Source organism: Chamaea fasciata, unplaced genomic scaffold (assembly GCF_029207755.1).
Source record: "Chamaea fasciata isolate MVZ Bird 193981 ecotype frontalis unplaced genomic scaffold, bChaFas1.0.hap1 SCAF_1, whole genome shotgun sequence".
Classification (NCBI taxonomy): Eukaryota; Metazoa; Chordata; class Aves; order Passeriformes; family Sylviidae; genus Chamaea; species Chamaea fasciata.
The window spans coordinates 21,734,047-21,749,807 of record NW_027094086.1 but is presented as its reverse complement, the minus strand read 5'-3'; the positions used below and the strand labels follow the sequence as shown (position 1 = coordinate 21,749,807).

At 39.4% G+C, this 15,761-nt stretch overlaps 1 protein-coding gene across 2 annotated transcripts in view; it reads right to left on the bottom strand.

The window, feature by feature from the left end:
• Positions 1-1,672: 1,672 nt before the first annotated feature.
• Positions 1,673-15,761, bottom strand: part of RGS22 (regulator of G protein signaling 22) — a 59,672-nt gene continuing 45,583 nt past the window's right edge. For both annotated transcript variants that reach the window (XM_066177958.1, XM_066177967.1), the window contains exons 22-28: positions 14,656-14,817; positions 11,567-11,746; positions 9,916-10,056; positions 6,274-6,498; positions 4,437-4,539; positions 3,775-3,868; positions 1,673-1,816 (exon numbers count right to left, since the gene is read on the bottom strand). In XM_066177958.1, the coding sequence (XP_066034055.1) occupies positions 3,795-3,868; positions 4,437-4,539; positions 6,274-6,498; positions 9,916-10,056; positions 11,567-11,746; positions 14,656-14,817 (885 nt within the window). In that variant the 3' untranslated portion in view covers positions 1,673-1,816; positions 3,775-3,794. The remainder of the gene's footprint in view (positions 1,817-3,774; positions 3,869-4,436; positions 4,540-6,273; positions 6,499-9,915; positions 10,057-11,566; positions 11,747-14,655; positions 14,818-15,761) is intronic.

Here is a 15,761-nt window from a genome sequence, read left to right as displayed (position 1 = left end):
TAATTTTTTAAGTAATCCAAGTGTTAATCACGTCAAAACTACAAGCATAAGATAAGCAATGTTTACACATTGTCTAACTGTCTCAAAATTCCATGAAGGCAAGTATACAGCTACACATAAACAGCCTGCCATGCTCCAGCATTTGGTTGCGTGCACTGTACCGACCACAGCAGTAGAAGGTGGCCATCCATGTGCTTTTTAGGGTGACAAACATCACTGCATTTATGGCACTTCATGATTCTTCTCTGCCTTTCACATTAATGAGCGGTAGGCCACGCAGTACCACATGTGCTTTGCTCACTACAAGATGCTGCATTCCAACCTCCTCAGATGTTTTGAACATTAAAGTTCACTGCATTTGTGAAATTTGGGAAAACATAAAAACCAGGGAAAGTATTTTGTGTTTTACTCCCTTGTAGCTTCCACCAAAAACATATTGTTCAGATAACTCAAACAGAGAATGAATGCAGAAAAGCATGAAGCAAACTCTGAACCATGGGCAAAGCGGGAACTGAACCAATGATCTCCCTTGCTCCTTCTGTGAGAATATATGAGCAGGGCAACTATATCCATAAAAGAAAGTGTATTTCTTTGCCAGCCTGTCTGAAGCAACTCTCAATGGAAATCCCGTACAAATCTTGGTCACTCTTGTGCTAAGAGGGAAGAAGACTATTATTTGTCCTCAGCTGCCACTCCACACGGAGGAGGAAACCACCCTTGGATGGTCCTTCGCAGCATGATCTGGCAGCTCTAGAAGAACCTGTACTTCTGACAAAGGAGACAGGGCTACATGGCTCATGCTCCTTGTCCAAGGGGTCAGGATGAGCAGCAGGAGACAGTCCCATCCCTAACTCAGGGCAAATCCTCAGGAACTGAGCTCGCTGGAGCTTACTGATCAGCCTTTCTTTTACATGCGTTACACACATGTGGGGAAGAATGGAGCCAACAGCTTTGTGGCTTGGGACTGGTTTTTAAAGTGGTCTGAAGTATGTGGAAAGGTCTAGTATCATCCTGTCTCTTGCCTAGTATTAATTCTTCCCCTGCCACCTCTTAATTTCTCAATTAATCCTTAGTCCCCACATCAACTGTGCCCCAAGTCTTTTGAAAACTTTTTAATAGTACGGAGAGCTACACAAGAGCTATAAGCTCGTGCAACCTTCTGTTAGGCAATGCGTTGGGATTAATGGTATTGTTTAGAAGGTCCCAATCCCATCTGTGTCCTGATAGATTTTAAGCCTTTCTTATGGATCAAAACTCAGAAACGAGACAGAAGGTGAATTTTGGAACAGGAATCAGACTAAACTGTGAGGAAACAAGAAGAGCATTTGGCTTTATAATAACTCAGAGACCTCATGAGTTATCCTCGATGAACAGAAGTAGTGTGAATTGCATAGTTAGAGTACAGTGTGCCAAAACACCCTGCTTCAGAGCTGTCAGTTCAAGGCAGGGTATTACTTAATCATTAGATTAGGCACTGAAGAACTGGGTTTGATTATAAGATGTTTAAGATGGGGACTATCTAGTAGTTTGTGCCATGCATACTTCAGTGGAATCTTACTAATATTACTGTTTTGAGCCTCAAGGTATATTATTAAATTATAAAAACAAGAGCCAGTGTCACAATCAGGTTGATATGAAACACATTGGAAGATGTTTATTTTCTACCCTTGATCCCATGGTTATTAATAAAATTCCAAGTTGTCATCTTTGCTTTAGAATTGTAAGAACAAACCTTACATGCACATTACATTTGTGTCTCCTGGCTGTCTCCATTGAATGTTTCTGCATTCCCTTGCTCAGAGAGATTTTAATGTGCCTGAAAAGGTAACAAAATGTCATTGCTGAGTTCAGCCAGTTGAAATAATCAGAACAGTTCTTCAATAAATGCATCAACTCAAATTGGGGAAATCAATTTCTTGCAAATTAGAATAAATCATTACTGATTCAGGTAGTGGGAGAGAGAGGGCAATAAGAACATTTACACACTTAGAGAAAACACTTTTCCTCCATGTGTCCCAGGTTCAAGTTCACTCCAAGTACCTCTCCTCCCCTCCTTGTTACCAGCACTGGTTGCACTCTGTCCCCTTTTGTAAGGCACTGGGAAGCCCCTTCTTCCTTCTCACTATTTTCCTCTGCTGCAGCATCGATCTTCCACAGACTGCAGGGAATATCTGCTCCACCATGGAGCACCTCCTGCTCCTCCTCAACTTCCTCCTTAACCTCTTCCTCTTACACCTCCTCCTGTGCTCTTGGTGTTCCCTCTTTTGTTTATCACTCCTTTTATTTCCTCCTCCACTCTCTGGCTTTCCTCGCTCTTTCTGAAATGTGTTTCCCCAAGGTGCCACCATCTTGGCTGAGGGATCAGCCATGTCCTGTGATGGGTCCACTGGAGGCAACTGGGACTGGCTGTGCCCAGCGCACGTCAGCCCTGGCCTCTCTCACAGGCCTGCTGCTGCCAGCCTTGCCATTTATCCCCAACAGACAAGGTGTGACCTGCTCTGTTACAAAGCGGAGGGAAGATGCCTCATTAAGAGCATTCATGGTCTTGTGTAGCTATCTCACCCTACCAGCTGGGTGGTCAGACCACTATAGGACAGTGACGTGCAAATTTCCAGTGGCATTAGAGAGTGGGCTGCAACTGAAGCTGGTGGGAGAGACCTCTCCAATCACACAGGACCTCAACTTTCTCATCGCATTAGCCTGTACCACAGCTTGGTGCCTGGCAGGAATGCAGTTCTCCAGTCTGGAATAGCCAGGGTGGGCCAGGGCAGGGCTGGGCTGGGCTGCAGCAAGGGGGGCAGGTGCCTTGTGGGCCCTGTGGTCCCTGGGCACAGCTGGAGGTTCCTCAGCCACAGAGCAGGAGCAGAGGCCCTGTGCCAGGACTGCCCACAGCGATCCAGCTCCATGGGGAGCAGAACAGCACTGCAGAAGGCAAAAGTGTGTGGAATACAGTCACACCTGCGAGGCACGAGGCCCCAGGTGGCTGGATTACTCTAACTGCAACTGTAGAACATGGTAAGAGGGCAGAAAGAGAGTGGGAGGGAAGACCAAGGAATGCTGAAGTTTTCTCTGAAGTTTTCTCTGCTGTCTCTGAAGCATTTTCAGAAAATGCTGCCACAGCATTATGTTCAGACACTTGGAAAATTAGGACGACTAGTGAGGGCAGGACACCAAGTTGCCTAAAATAGCAGTGCTAAGTACAGAATTAGAAGAGGAAGGAGGAGCAGTAATATTCCAAGTTCTATCAATTTTTTTAAGTCCACCTAATTTCAACATAGGCTTTAAAAACCAAAAAAAATACCTCTGGAGGATTCTTCCTTCTGGGAATTCAGACTTTGAAGCAAAATCTGTATTTCTGTCTTTATCAGGTTTTTTTTGCTGTCCCATTTCTTTCTCTCAGTCTAATATTTAATTGGCTTTGGCAGAGGTGATCTATTGCTAGTTCTCCTATAGGTTTTTGACAGTAACTGTAAGGTGTGAGATTTCTCCAGTCATCTCATGTTCCTATTTAAAATATCTTAACTGGAAAGCTTAGATAACCTAATTTCAGAGACTACCATTTTGCAACAAAATTCCATCTGGTCAACATTAGATCCACTAACCATGGCTGGCATGAAAAATAAGCTTGTTTTCATATGGAGGCTGTACAGCTTCACTTAAACATGTTTTGGAGTGGGATAACTTGCTACTAATGAGCATCGGCACTGGCAGCAGAAAAACTAGCTTTTGAGAATTCACATTTCAAAGTACACTTGTTGGCAGTCTGGTACTCACTTCCTGCTTGTTGGGAAGATTCAGGGTTTATGCTTCGTAGGAATGGTGGCTTTCACAGGACGTTCAGGCTTCAGGGAGGACATAGACAAGAAACCTGCACATGGAAAAAAATTAAAATAATGTGAAACTGAAGGGACTGAATATTACATAGTGCTATTGCTAGCCCTGCTACTAAATGGATATTTTTCATAAATAAACAAAGAGGTCATAATATCCCTGGCAAAGACCTACGAGGATATTCACAGCTGAAACAAGGATGAAGCAATGCCTCTCACATCCTCCAAAAACAAGGTGACAGACTGTGAGAAAGAGGTTTCAGTATCTGCTTGAATGTAAGCTGATGAAGCACAAGAAACCAGGAGGTAAAATGTGTATGTGATTGCCACGTCACTGCAGAGTGAAGAAATGGCTTTATTCCTCTCTGCAGCAAGACCTGTGCAGTAAAGGCAGTGCAAAGATACCCTGCAACTTTTACTTTTCCTTTCTTAGAAAATATACCACTCATGAGTACAGCGCAGAGAGCAACTCCCCTACAGACAGCAAAAGAGAGGCAGAGGTTTCTGTACACAACTCAGAAGAAGAGCAAGGAAAATCCTTGTACAGCGAGAATTTCACCTAAGCTATAAGCTTGTCCTGCTAAACTGCAAAGCTTGGTTAATAACCTGCAGGGAAGGATGATGGGGTTTTCTCCAGATCTTCTTCCCTTTTAATGTCTATCCTTTTCTGCTCCAAGGCTTCTATGTACTTGGAATAGTATGAAGAAGCCTGCAAGAACCATCAAAAGCCATCAGCCTTCAGGTAATATCACTGTAGTTTCTGATCCATTTCAACAGTAAGATAAAAAACATATTTATGTTATATTCTTATTGCTGGTTACTTACAATATTAAGAAGATTTTTTTTTTCATTACAATATTGTAATAATGGGGGAAAGGGTATTGCTGTAAATAAGTAAATCTCAAAACACCGTGATTTAAGCAAGTTTGGCAGATACAATGTTTATATTTATTCTCCATCCATCCTTGGTCTGAGTGTTATTCTCTCTCCCTTCTTGTTCAAAAACAATGCAGAAGATCTTTACCCTCCCAAAATATCATTTGTGCTATCAAGGACTTAATTTTATCTCTGTGCTACACCCTTAGTCCTTCCCTAGGACTATGATTGCTCTGTTTGACATAAACCCAAAATAGCAACCAATTTGTGAGGTGAGAGAAAATACATATGAGAAAAGCTGTTTCTAGTGTATGTCCTTTCACTCACTACCTAATTAGCATCACAGCTCCTTCTGCCTGCCCTCTCTGGCAGAATGCTACCACTAGAGGCAGATCAACTGGAGATGTCATCCTTTCCTTTTCTAAGGCTATAATACTGCTTTTAAAGAAAACAAGCACAGTTCAGATCGCATGTAAATAATAGGTTGCTCTTCCAAAACAAGATGAGAACTGCACTTTTATTTGGCCTGGTTTTTATCTACGGCATGAGAAGTTTGGAGCCAATTTGTCATATCATGATTCAGTGAGAACTTCTAGCACCTTCCTATAGTAGAAAGGGGCTTGCAGAAGGAAGAAGAAACTGCCCTTTAAAAGATTATTGTTTATTCTACCTCTTCTTGAGCACTCAAGTGTATTCCAGGGATATACTGGCTTGCTCAACTCCCTGTTTTTTAAAACAGGTATGACCAAAAGTAAAAAGGTCCACTTAAGGGTAAGGGTGTAAGCTTATCTATGCAATTCATACTGTGATTTCAGATTTTGGGGGTATTTCATGGCACCTTTTTCTATATTCTGCTCTTCACTACCACAATGCCATGGGAAGAACTCTGTGGAATATAAGCAGTGGCCAAAGTGTGATTTACTTCTCATTCATATAACATATCTGGGCTAATGTGGTTGCAGAGGTTCCCTGTTATATTCTGGCAGTGCCAACTTAGCCATGAATGATCCCCTGATATGCCCAATGTAGCATGTCTGTTTTTCCCATTTCCCAGTAAAATAATGGTTACCTTTTCACTACAGATTTGATGCATAGTCAGAGTTGTTATGGAAGAAGTCTTGAAGTGATATTTGCTTTCAGATTTTCAAATACCTAGACTTCCTAAAGGAGTTCAGCTTCAGTTTTTGACATATGACCAGAACAGGACTCAAGCCTAAACCAAATTCTTTCAGGATATGAATTTCACAAATAATAAAAGTCTTATTCCAGAACTTAACTACATTTTATTCAATTTATCTTTAAATACAGATTCTTTTTTAATCCATAAGATCTTAACGCTCTGTTAGCTGTTATTACTACTCAGAACTTGGATCTTAAAAAAATAAAGAACAAAAAATTTCACCTGTAAGGTAGGTAAACATACAACAGCAAAGCTAATTTTAGAAGAATGAGCAGTTATTGAAGAACCATCTGACCAGCAGTATTCAAAACCAAACTTCCCCTTCCCCTTTTCCCAAGATCATTTTATCTCTCTTGAATGACATCTGTAGAAACGTGCATTATTTACCTTCCTCCCATATCCAGCTATAGGTGCTAAAGATGTTGATGATCTTCTCTTCCTATCAAGCTCATTTACTAAAACAGTCCTTGGCAGTTGAGTCAAGGGCTTAAGCTGAGTCAAGAGCTCAGGCTGAGTCAAGGACTTAGGCTGAGTCAAGGACTTAGGCTGAGTCGAGGACTTAAGTTGAGCCACGTCCCTGGGATTTCTCCCCGCTTCTTTACCCTGCAAATTCTAAAAACTCATAATTAGGAGTGAACAATAGTTACAGAGCTAAAGTAAAAGCAAAGTCTGAGGAACCAAAAATTGTCATTGGAAATGAGATAGTGTCAGTTGTAGTAATGTTTTGTAATGCTTAGTTTCATAATTCATCATGTTGAGCATATTTTAAAATAGTAGCTTCTTTTTAAAAGCATTTCTTTGTTCTAGTTCATGTTTCCTGTCCTCTACACTCCTGCAGACCAGTTTTCTTTCAGATTCAATACCTGCTCAAAAATATAGCTAGGGTAGATAGGGCAGATCTGCAACAGAACATATTTTAAGGACAGAGAGGACATTGTGAGCCTCTAATTTGGCCTCAGGTATAAATATAGAATGTAGGATTTGTCGTGATTAATTCCAGCTTGGTCCAGTAGCTGTGTATGAACTACAGTATATAAATTAGGAAAACAGGCAATGTACAATTTACAGTGAAGAACAAGGCATTGTAACCCTTGGCAAACTTCTCTGGTGATTAACTGTTTGTCATTTTCATGTTGGTTTGTTTCACCTTTGCACATTCTGTCTGATGATCCCAAAATTCTTTATAAACATTAATCAATGTTCATATTTCACCTCACAAAGAGCTCTCTCCAAGAGCTGAGTAATCTAACCCTCCTGTGTTCCAAGTGAGAAAGTGAGGAAAAAAAGAGGATCAAATGGTTCCAAAATTACTTAATAAGTCCCTGAAAGATCTGGGGGAAAAATCACACTATCTTGTTTCATTGCTCCCAAAGTGTCTTTTCCTTTGTCATCATTCCCTCTGTCCTATGAATCCATCAACTATAAGAGTGATATTTGGGTACAGAACTGCCCAGGCAGTGTGATGCAGATCTTCTCTCCAGAAACAGGCTCAGTAACTCCTGTGGCACATTCTTGGTGGAATAGGGATGCCAGTGCAAACAGAGGCAGCGTGAATACTACTGCACTGCAGTTTATGTTTGCTGGCTCTCTCAGTGAGAATGGTGAATTAAGCAAGGTCTTTAAAAATTACTCCTCATAATAATTTAAGCAATGTTATAATGAGTTTAGATCCCAATGCCAATACACCACTTACTAACAAATAAGCCTATTGCTAAGAGACGTGGCAGAAACACAGAGAAGGAAAATAATATTGATGGCTTTGCTAAGAACATGGAAAGAGTAAGTACAAATCTACAATCTAAGTTAAAGCTAAATAATTTAAAGCTATTTTCCGCACTTGAAAGTAAAAATTCAAAATCTACTTTGGAGATAAAATGCAATGATGTATACAACAAATTGCTAGTACTGGCATCAAGGCAGTCTGCAAAAAGTGACCTATATATTTGAAAGTATGTGGCATATGCATCTAGCAGTTAACAAAGGAACAAGTCCATTGCCAGGGCACCTTTGATAGAATTGGTTCCTTAAATAACAAATAGGCACACAAAAATATATTGAGGTAGTCAAACAATACCGAGTTATGCATCATTGCTTGGTGAAAAGCTCTTTGTCTGCCCATTTTTTCCACTATCCTACATGAAAGACCAACTCTTATCTGTTCAGTTCTAAAAGCACAGGTAGATTCAGTGCTCTGGGGACACATGTAAAGGAAGAAGAAAGCAAATTCCTCCCCTAGGACTATGATTGCTCTGTTTGACATAAACCCAAAATAGCAACTGATTTGTGGGGTGGAGAGGAGATATATCTAAGAAAAGCTGTTTCTAACCCTTGCCAGAGCTTTGCTCTCGTTCCATGAGCCTGGTGGGGCAGGGAACATAGTCCTTATTTTCATTGCCAAGAAATCATCACCTTCCACAAGCCAACAAGTGAACCTGCTATTGCTCATGTTAGATGAACCTTATCAGTATCCTTCAGGGATACTGAATCATTTGAATTATGTTGTCACCGAGAGGACAGAAATCTCAGGCAAGAGAACAGGAAATGGCAAATTCTTTAAACAATAACAGAAAGGGAAAAGGAATTTTAAAATATTGGACAACATTATCTGTTGCACCCATTCTTTTAAGAGATTTTAAAAGGTAACTGGTTTACTGATTTTTTTTTTTTGTGAGAAGAATAATCTACAAACTGTTTACTGAGCTGCATTCTCTGCCTGTCACTTTCTAAAATTTCTTATTCTATTTCCCTGCTTAGAAGTGTAATTCACCATTCCCATTGTTCTCCATAAAAGCTAGGCTTTTGCCCTTTAAGATTTGCTCTTTATTCCTTGATTGTGATCAGAAATTTCATAGGCAACAAGCAGATGGAAAAGAAGTCTATGAAAATGGAAAAGTGAATTACTTTGAAATCTTGCATTCTTGCACTATAAGTATTGCCAATGGCCTTGGCAGATGAATTTATATGGAGACAATGTGCTTTGGACAAAGGAAGATGAGTTCTTGGATCTTAGACTTCCCTTGACATTGGTGTGGGGCCTTGAGTAATGCTTCACTGGTCCTCAGCTTTCATGTGCCTAAAAGAGGATAACAATGTATACATGTTCTTATGGGCCTATGTCTTTATCCGTCCAGATACCTGTGTGGTTCATATCACATGTAACATCTCAACCCGTGTACATGGTATTTAGAATACGTAAAGGTCTCTGTAATCTACTTATTACAGTTTGCAAGTCCAGTAATTTCTCTGCCCTTAAAAGAATGTTCTCTCCTCAAAGCTTGCCAAACAATTGTATTTAATAAAAAATAAACTTTTTCAAAGCCTATAATCAATAGAAAAAGAAGTCCATTATATTTTAATTTTAAAAATCCAAGAAAAACAATTTTACAAACAAGCATTCCATTGTAGAGGTCACAGTTCCATTAATGCGATGGAACTCTTGGGAAACTCACTGTGAACAGTCTAACAATTTCACTTTGAAAGCTGAGAAATATTTGAGAAAAGGCAAAGATTATGCAAAGCAATTACCACATAAATATTTTTTTTAAGTAATGTGCAGGATTTTCAAGTGGTCCTTCTGGAAAATAGATATGAAATCAATTTTGGTTTGGGTTTGGTTTGATTTCAGTTGTGATCCAGAATGTGAATTCTGATATAAGACAATTATAGATCATGAAAGTGCAAACAGATCTGCAGTGGCCCACAGTACACATGGACTGTACACAGATTTATTGTTCTTAATTCAGCCTTCTTTTTTGCTCTTCTCTTGGCACAAAAGGTGACTAATATACGTTTTTTCCTCTGGCTAATGAAAGGAGCATTCCATTGTCTCATCTGCTTCAATTTAAACTTATGTATATGTATTGGCAGAACTGGGAACTAATCACCTTAGTACTGGGTTGCATGTAATGCTTGGAATCTAACAAGATTGGGTAGCTTTGGATCAGGCTGAGAAAGGGGTATTTTATTTTATGCATCTTCGCTCATGTTATTCAGTTCATCAGCGGTCACCTGAGACTTTGTGAGCCTTACCTTTGCTGTTATCCCCTCCTTCTTTCGCATCTCTTTTTCCTTTTGTTTCTCCAAGCCAAGTAGAATTTTGTCACTATCCTTATTGCTTTGGAACTTACAAAATTCTGGCCAAAATTTAAACAGAAGAGCAAAAATACTCATCTGCGCAGGAAGAAAATAAAGTCAATCTTGACCATATTAAGGAAACAGTTGACTGTAAAATAAAATGCAGAATGAGATAACTATTTTTTTGAACACACAGCCTTGTTCCTCCCACGTACTCTGTCCTGACATTTCAGCCCAGCTTTGCTCGGCACATGCTTTTCATCAGTGTGTTTATTACTGGTGAGAAATCTTCCTAAAACACAGTTTAAAGGCACTTTCTTTTTTTATATTTCCCTAAACAATTGTTTGCATTAATGAAAACATCCATCATATTTTACAAGTATTCTTGATAAAATATACACCAGTAGAATTGCTTTTGCACCGCTGTTCTGCTCAAGTATTTCAAATATTCAGTTCATTAGGGAGAGGGTTTTTTCCCCCCTCCTTAAGAGAAAGGAAATACTTTTTTGCCTCTGGAAAGGCTCTTAAACCACATTACAGATCTATGAGCAAATCTTGGATAATTTTTAAATGATATAATCTCTCACAGGGTCGTTTTTGAACTAGAATAAGAAAAACAATTTTAGAAAAGCAAACAGAGGGGCTCAGTGAATTCTGTTGCTGCACGTACTAAGGCTCACATTTTTCAATTTATTTAGATGTTTAATTTGCATTGAGAAACTTGGCTTCAAAGGAGCCAAGCATGCTCACTGCTTCTGGCTCAAGAGGCTTGAAAGTGACATGTAAGCCACTGTTGGGTTCCAGTCACAGTTTTTTGGCCTAGTTCTTCCTTTGGTTTTGTGCCACCTTTCTGGAGTTCACTGGGTTTTTCACAGGCTGAAATGAGAGTTCTCTTTCTTTTAGGACCTATATGAACCCCTTTCTCTGAGAAATTATTGGTCTATTGTCATTCAAACACTTTATGGACTCGCAATTGATGTCTAAAAGTGTTTGTGGCAATTTTATAGGAAAAGAAGAACTACTTTTCTTGGACTTAGAAGATGAAACAAGGCAGTTTCGAGGGATAAGAAAATAGTAAGTCTGTAGTAAAGGTTCTAAAATTGCTATTCAACCTGATTACTAGAAAAATCAGAGAGAAAATTGTCTACAGCCATTTAATACACACTTTCTGTAATAAGGAAGGGAAAGACATTCAGCGAGTTAAGCTGTCTCTATGGTTTACTCGCATCTGCATTTTTCATAAAACATGAAAACCACAAACTTTCTAACTACAAATTACTTCTGTGACATTAACCAAGTGGTAAAGAACAAGCAATTAAGAACATAGACAGAATTAATTTCTACTTCCAGAATCCCTAACACAGATCTGGAAAACACCCTTCCAGGATCAGCTAGCTGTCAGAGATTTTCTTTATTGAGCAGTATATATCTGAAGACTCTCTTCCACCTCCACATTACAGTCATTGAAATAGATGACTATAGTTCTTTCCTTCAAGCCCATCCTTATGTGTGGAGTCCTAACCGTCACAGAAGCAGTGAAAACTGTTCTTAAAATCAGGCACTCGGTCTCTAGCCAGACCTATTTCAGATTTGCCTGGCTTCTTACCTGTGCCTCTCTAAAAATGTAAGGTCCTAGTTCTCTCCTGCGCTCCACAATCTTCTTTGCTTGTTCAGGTGGGATGTCAATCTGCAAAGCTGGGGGTATGGCAGAATTAATAAAGCAGTCAATAATAGCCGTGATTTTTTTCTGGACTATGGCATCTCCACAATGGGAATGGCACAAGTCCTGAAAGATAAAAAATAGCATTTTCAGTCAATGGAGAGAGACGCACACAAGAACCTTTACAGGGCACCAGTGATCAAAGAGCAATAGTCATACAAAAATAATTATACAATAAATTCCTTCAGTACGCAGGGCAAAATTCTTTTGCTAAATGTGCATGGTCAAAATTATACTAAAGACATGCATGGGGCTTCTGGTTCGCAAATGCAGATACATAGCAATCATTGTTTTTAGGCGATAATCTCTGCCTGCATGTTTGGACTGAACAGCATAGATTTTAAGTGCATTACTGGCAAATAGGAGACATTTCTGAAAAGAGAAACACATCTACAAGTGTGAAATGCACTGATTTTCACAATGAGCCTGCTATGACTTGCATAGCCATCGTAACTAAAAGATAAAGGAATGCTTTAAGTGCTCCAGCAGAAGAGGGAAAATATTTAGAGGGTACAAGATATTCTAACTGAAATGTTGTCACAAGAGGGGATAATGCCAAATACCAGTACAATCTTCCATGTATTGAAATCTTCTACTTTCACCATTCATTAAGATTTTCTAGTTCAAATCTCAATGAAGATTTTGGTTTGAAATAACTCTGTACAGAATTCAAACCTGAACTTACAGGAGTGAGATGTCAAAGGAACAGTGGGGTTTTCTACTTTTTTAGTGTATTCCTATTGTTCTTGTAAAACCTGCTATAATTGCATTTTGCCACCCTGACGATGCCACCTTTGGACTTCGATATGAAGGAAAAATAATTCAAAGAGTGCTCTTCCAACACTTTGAAACATGAACTTTCCCTCTCTCTATATATTTCAAGAAATTTATATGACACTAGAAGACTATCACGAATATCTGAGACACAATGAGCACTCCAGAGTTCTCAAGAAGAGAGCTCATTGCATGAAGAATCTGAATTTAGTTTTGGTAAAGAAGGCTATATATTTACTTTGCAAAGAAATTAAAACCATGGCTTTTAACCAGAAATGTGATCTGTGAAAGAGTTGGCTTGCTTTGTTATGAATACTTTTAGTTTTGGGAAGGAAAAAAAAAAAGAATGATAACAACTATAACAAAGGCAATACAAAAACATATTCAATATATCCTAAGAATATATATTATGGCTTTCTTTGCTCATCTAGCATAGAAGGCTGAGAGCTGGAGTAAGAGGGAAGACAAACAAGCCATATGATATGATGAGAGATGAGACCGAGCATAGATGAACAGATGGAAATGATCAACAGAGTTATGTTTCTTCATATTTGTTTAAAAAAAAAATTTTGGTCTTGGATTGTCCCAAGATGTGCCGCCAGCCAGATGGGTTATGGGGAGCGATGCAGTCATTGACTCCTAAAGGGAGTTCTGTCTAAACTGATGGCATGATAGGGCTCAGACAATTCAAGTATGCACTGTGCAAAGTGCTGCCCACGCCTTTGGCAATATTCCTGCAGTTCAGCCTGACCCACAACACTCCTACCACTCCAGCCCTTTGCTTCTACAAAGAGCATCAACTGCCAACCATGACAAATTGCATGCATGGAGAATTATGGTCAGACTGTACTTTTCCTTGATAACAAGACAAATAAAATTAACATAAATGCAGGAAAGGGGGTGGGACAAAAAACAATGAAGGCTTTCTTCAGAGAGCAGTTCTACAAAGAAAATAGTTAAGACTACATTCCACATTAATTTGCAGAAAGTTTCCATGTCCTCCATGATGTAGCAATGAAGAGTCACAAGTCTCCAAAAAAACTTCAAATATCTAAAAAAGGATTTATGTCATGGAACACCAGGTGCCTTCACACCAGAGTTTTAGCCTACGCTAGTCACTCTCTCATCATGAGAAAGACAGCAGCACCCCCAGAGAGCATTTCAGCCAGTGATTCCTTGCCTGGGGATCAGAGCCTTGGTGGAGAAGAGAGATTGTCTCCTGGAAACAGAAGAGCTTCACCTTCTAAAGCACACACCAAATTCAAATTCATAAAATTAAACAGTGAAAATATACCCACATGCCTGCAGAGGATCTCCAAGTGCTACTGCAATATCAACTGTGTTTACAGCCCAGTTTCTGAGCACGTTAGCTGATCTCATGCTCCCTGCCTGCTATTTGCACATAGGCTATGTTCAGGAGCCCAGGAGAGGTTCTGCACTCTGGTAGCACTTTTGCATCAGGAGTATCCCAGAGTCAAAAGGAATGAGGAACACATGAAAGATCTGTGGCGTCCCTGCATTCAGTCCAGGGTATTCCTAGGAGGCTGCAGTGTGATTTAAAGTTTCATTCCAGAGGTTTTCCATTGTGTTTCAACCCACACAGAAGCAATTTCACAGAAGTACATGTATTTGGGAGAGACATAATCCCTGCTGACCTTTCCCATCACATTTCATTTTGCTTTGCACAAGCTCAGCTTAAGTCAAATTTGATTCCACAAAGTGCAAGGGAGCTGCGGTCTGCACTGTACGTACAGGCTTTTTGGTAGATACCATCTTTACATCTGTAGATTTGATTGAATTTTAAAGTTATCTCTCAATTTTGAGAAATTACCAAATTCAGATAGCATCTAAAAGAAAAAGAATATTTAATGCTTGCATATTTCTGCTGCTCAACAGATATATCCAAACTCTGGGCATTAGTGAGATAGCAGTGTTCCTTTAGAGACTCAGAAGAATGCTACAGTTTGAAGAAGTATAAAGTAATACAGGGATAATGCATTTGAGTCAAGAATAGCTACGCTTAAGAAGTGAGGATTTTCAGTGAAGAAAATACAGTCGAAACAGTGAAAGAGGCTTTCCTATGAAACACAGAATGCCTATAGATATTTTTGTTAAAATTCTCCTAGTATGCAAGAATGGATGCATTTGCATTACAATTACAAATTGAATGCTATTCCCTTTGCTCCATTTTACCACCATACCTTATACTTTTGCACTTCTTGCCAAAAGAGCACTCCATTCCCCAGTAGGTCTCCCTTCAGTGCCACAAAGCGTTGAAATAGATTTGCTGTCACTGGATCCAACAGTGCTTTGCGGAAAGCAATTATTTCACTAGATGAAGAAACACTCTCATTGTCCACATGCTGTCAAAAGAAGAAATAAATGCACCAAATAAACTTTGTTTCAGAAAGCAATAACAAAGGCATTAGTTAGTGTAAACTGTCTGATTCTTATCTTTGCACTGATCCTAACTTTCAGTAGTTTATGAGTTTATGACACGGATACGATAAAATGCAGCAAAGTTTCATTTCTTCCTTTCCTTTTGTTTTTTTTTTTTTTTTTTTCCAGTTTGGTTTGGGGAACATTTTTTGGAAGATGTGATGGAAGAGGAAATGACTGACAATGATTTAGACCATATGACTTCATACTACAAAGTATAGAAACAGCTATTGTTATTGATTATGGCAACGGGCTACTTTTCTAGAGAACAGTTTGAGTTTTATGCAAACAAGCAACAAAGAAAAATGAACACACAAACCACATAGTTTAAATTTGTAAAATACTTCTGACAGGGATCCCACCAACAAAATGAGGTTTGAAATGTGTTGCTATGATCACCAACAGAAGCCAGAGAGTTTGCTCTCTGTGAAATAAAGCTACCAATAGTAAAATAGAACTGAAAGTCATTGAGACATTTTGGAAATCCTCATGCTGCCAAGCAGAGAACAGTAGGCAGCCAGGAAAGGGTGGAGAAAGAAAGATGGCTTATGCAGGGACAGTTTGTTTGAACTGAAGTTCATGCTGGCCTGCCTTCCTGAACAAACAGTTCTCGTGCTGTTGCTGAGGAGTAAGCCAAACAACCCCCTTTTGTTATCAGATGGATGAATGAAAACCATCTTCTAAGAGTGTTTTAAAACTCTTGAAGTCCTGGAGGGCTAGAGCGTTGTTCACTGGTGAGCGTCGGTCAGAAACATCTTTCGTTGTTGCCCACAGTCCTGGAAATCTAACCTGATCCTAAGCTGAAAGGGTTTCTGCAGTTTATCTTAAAAACAGGGGCTATGCTCAGTGTCCTCTCACAGAGCCTGCC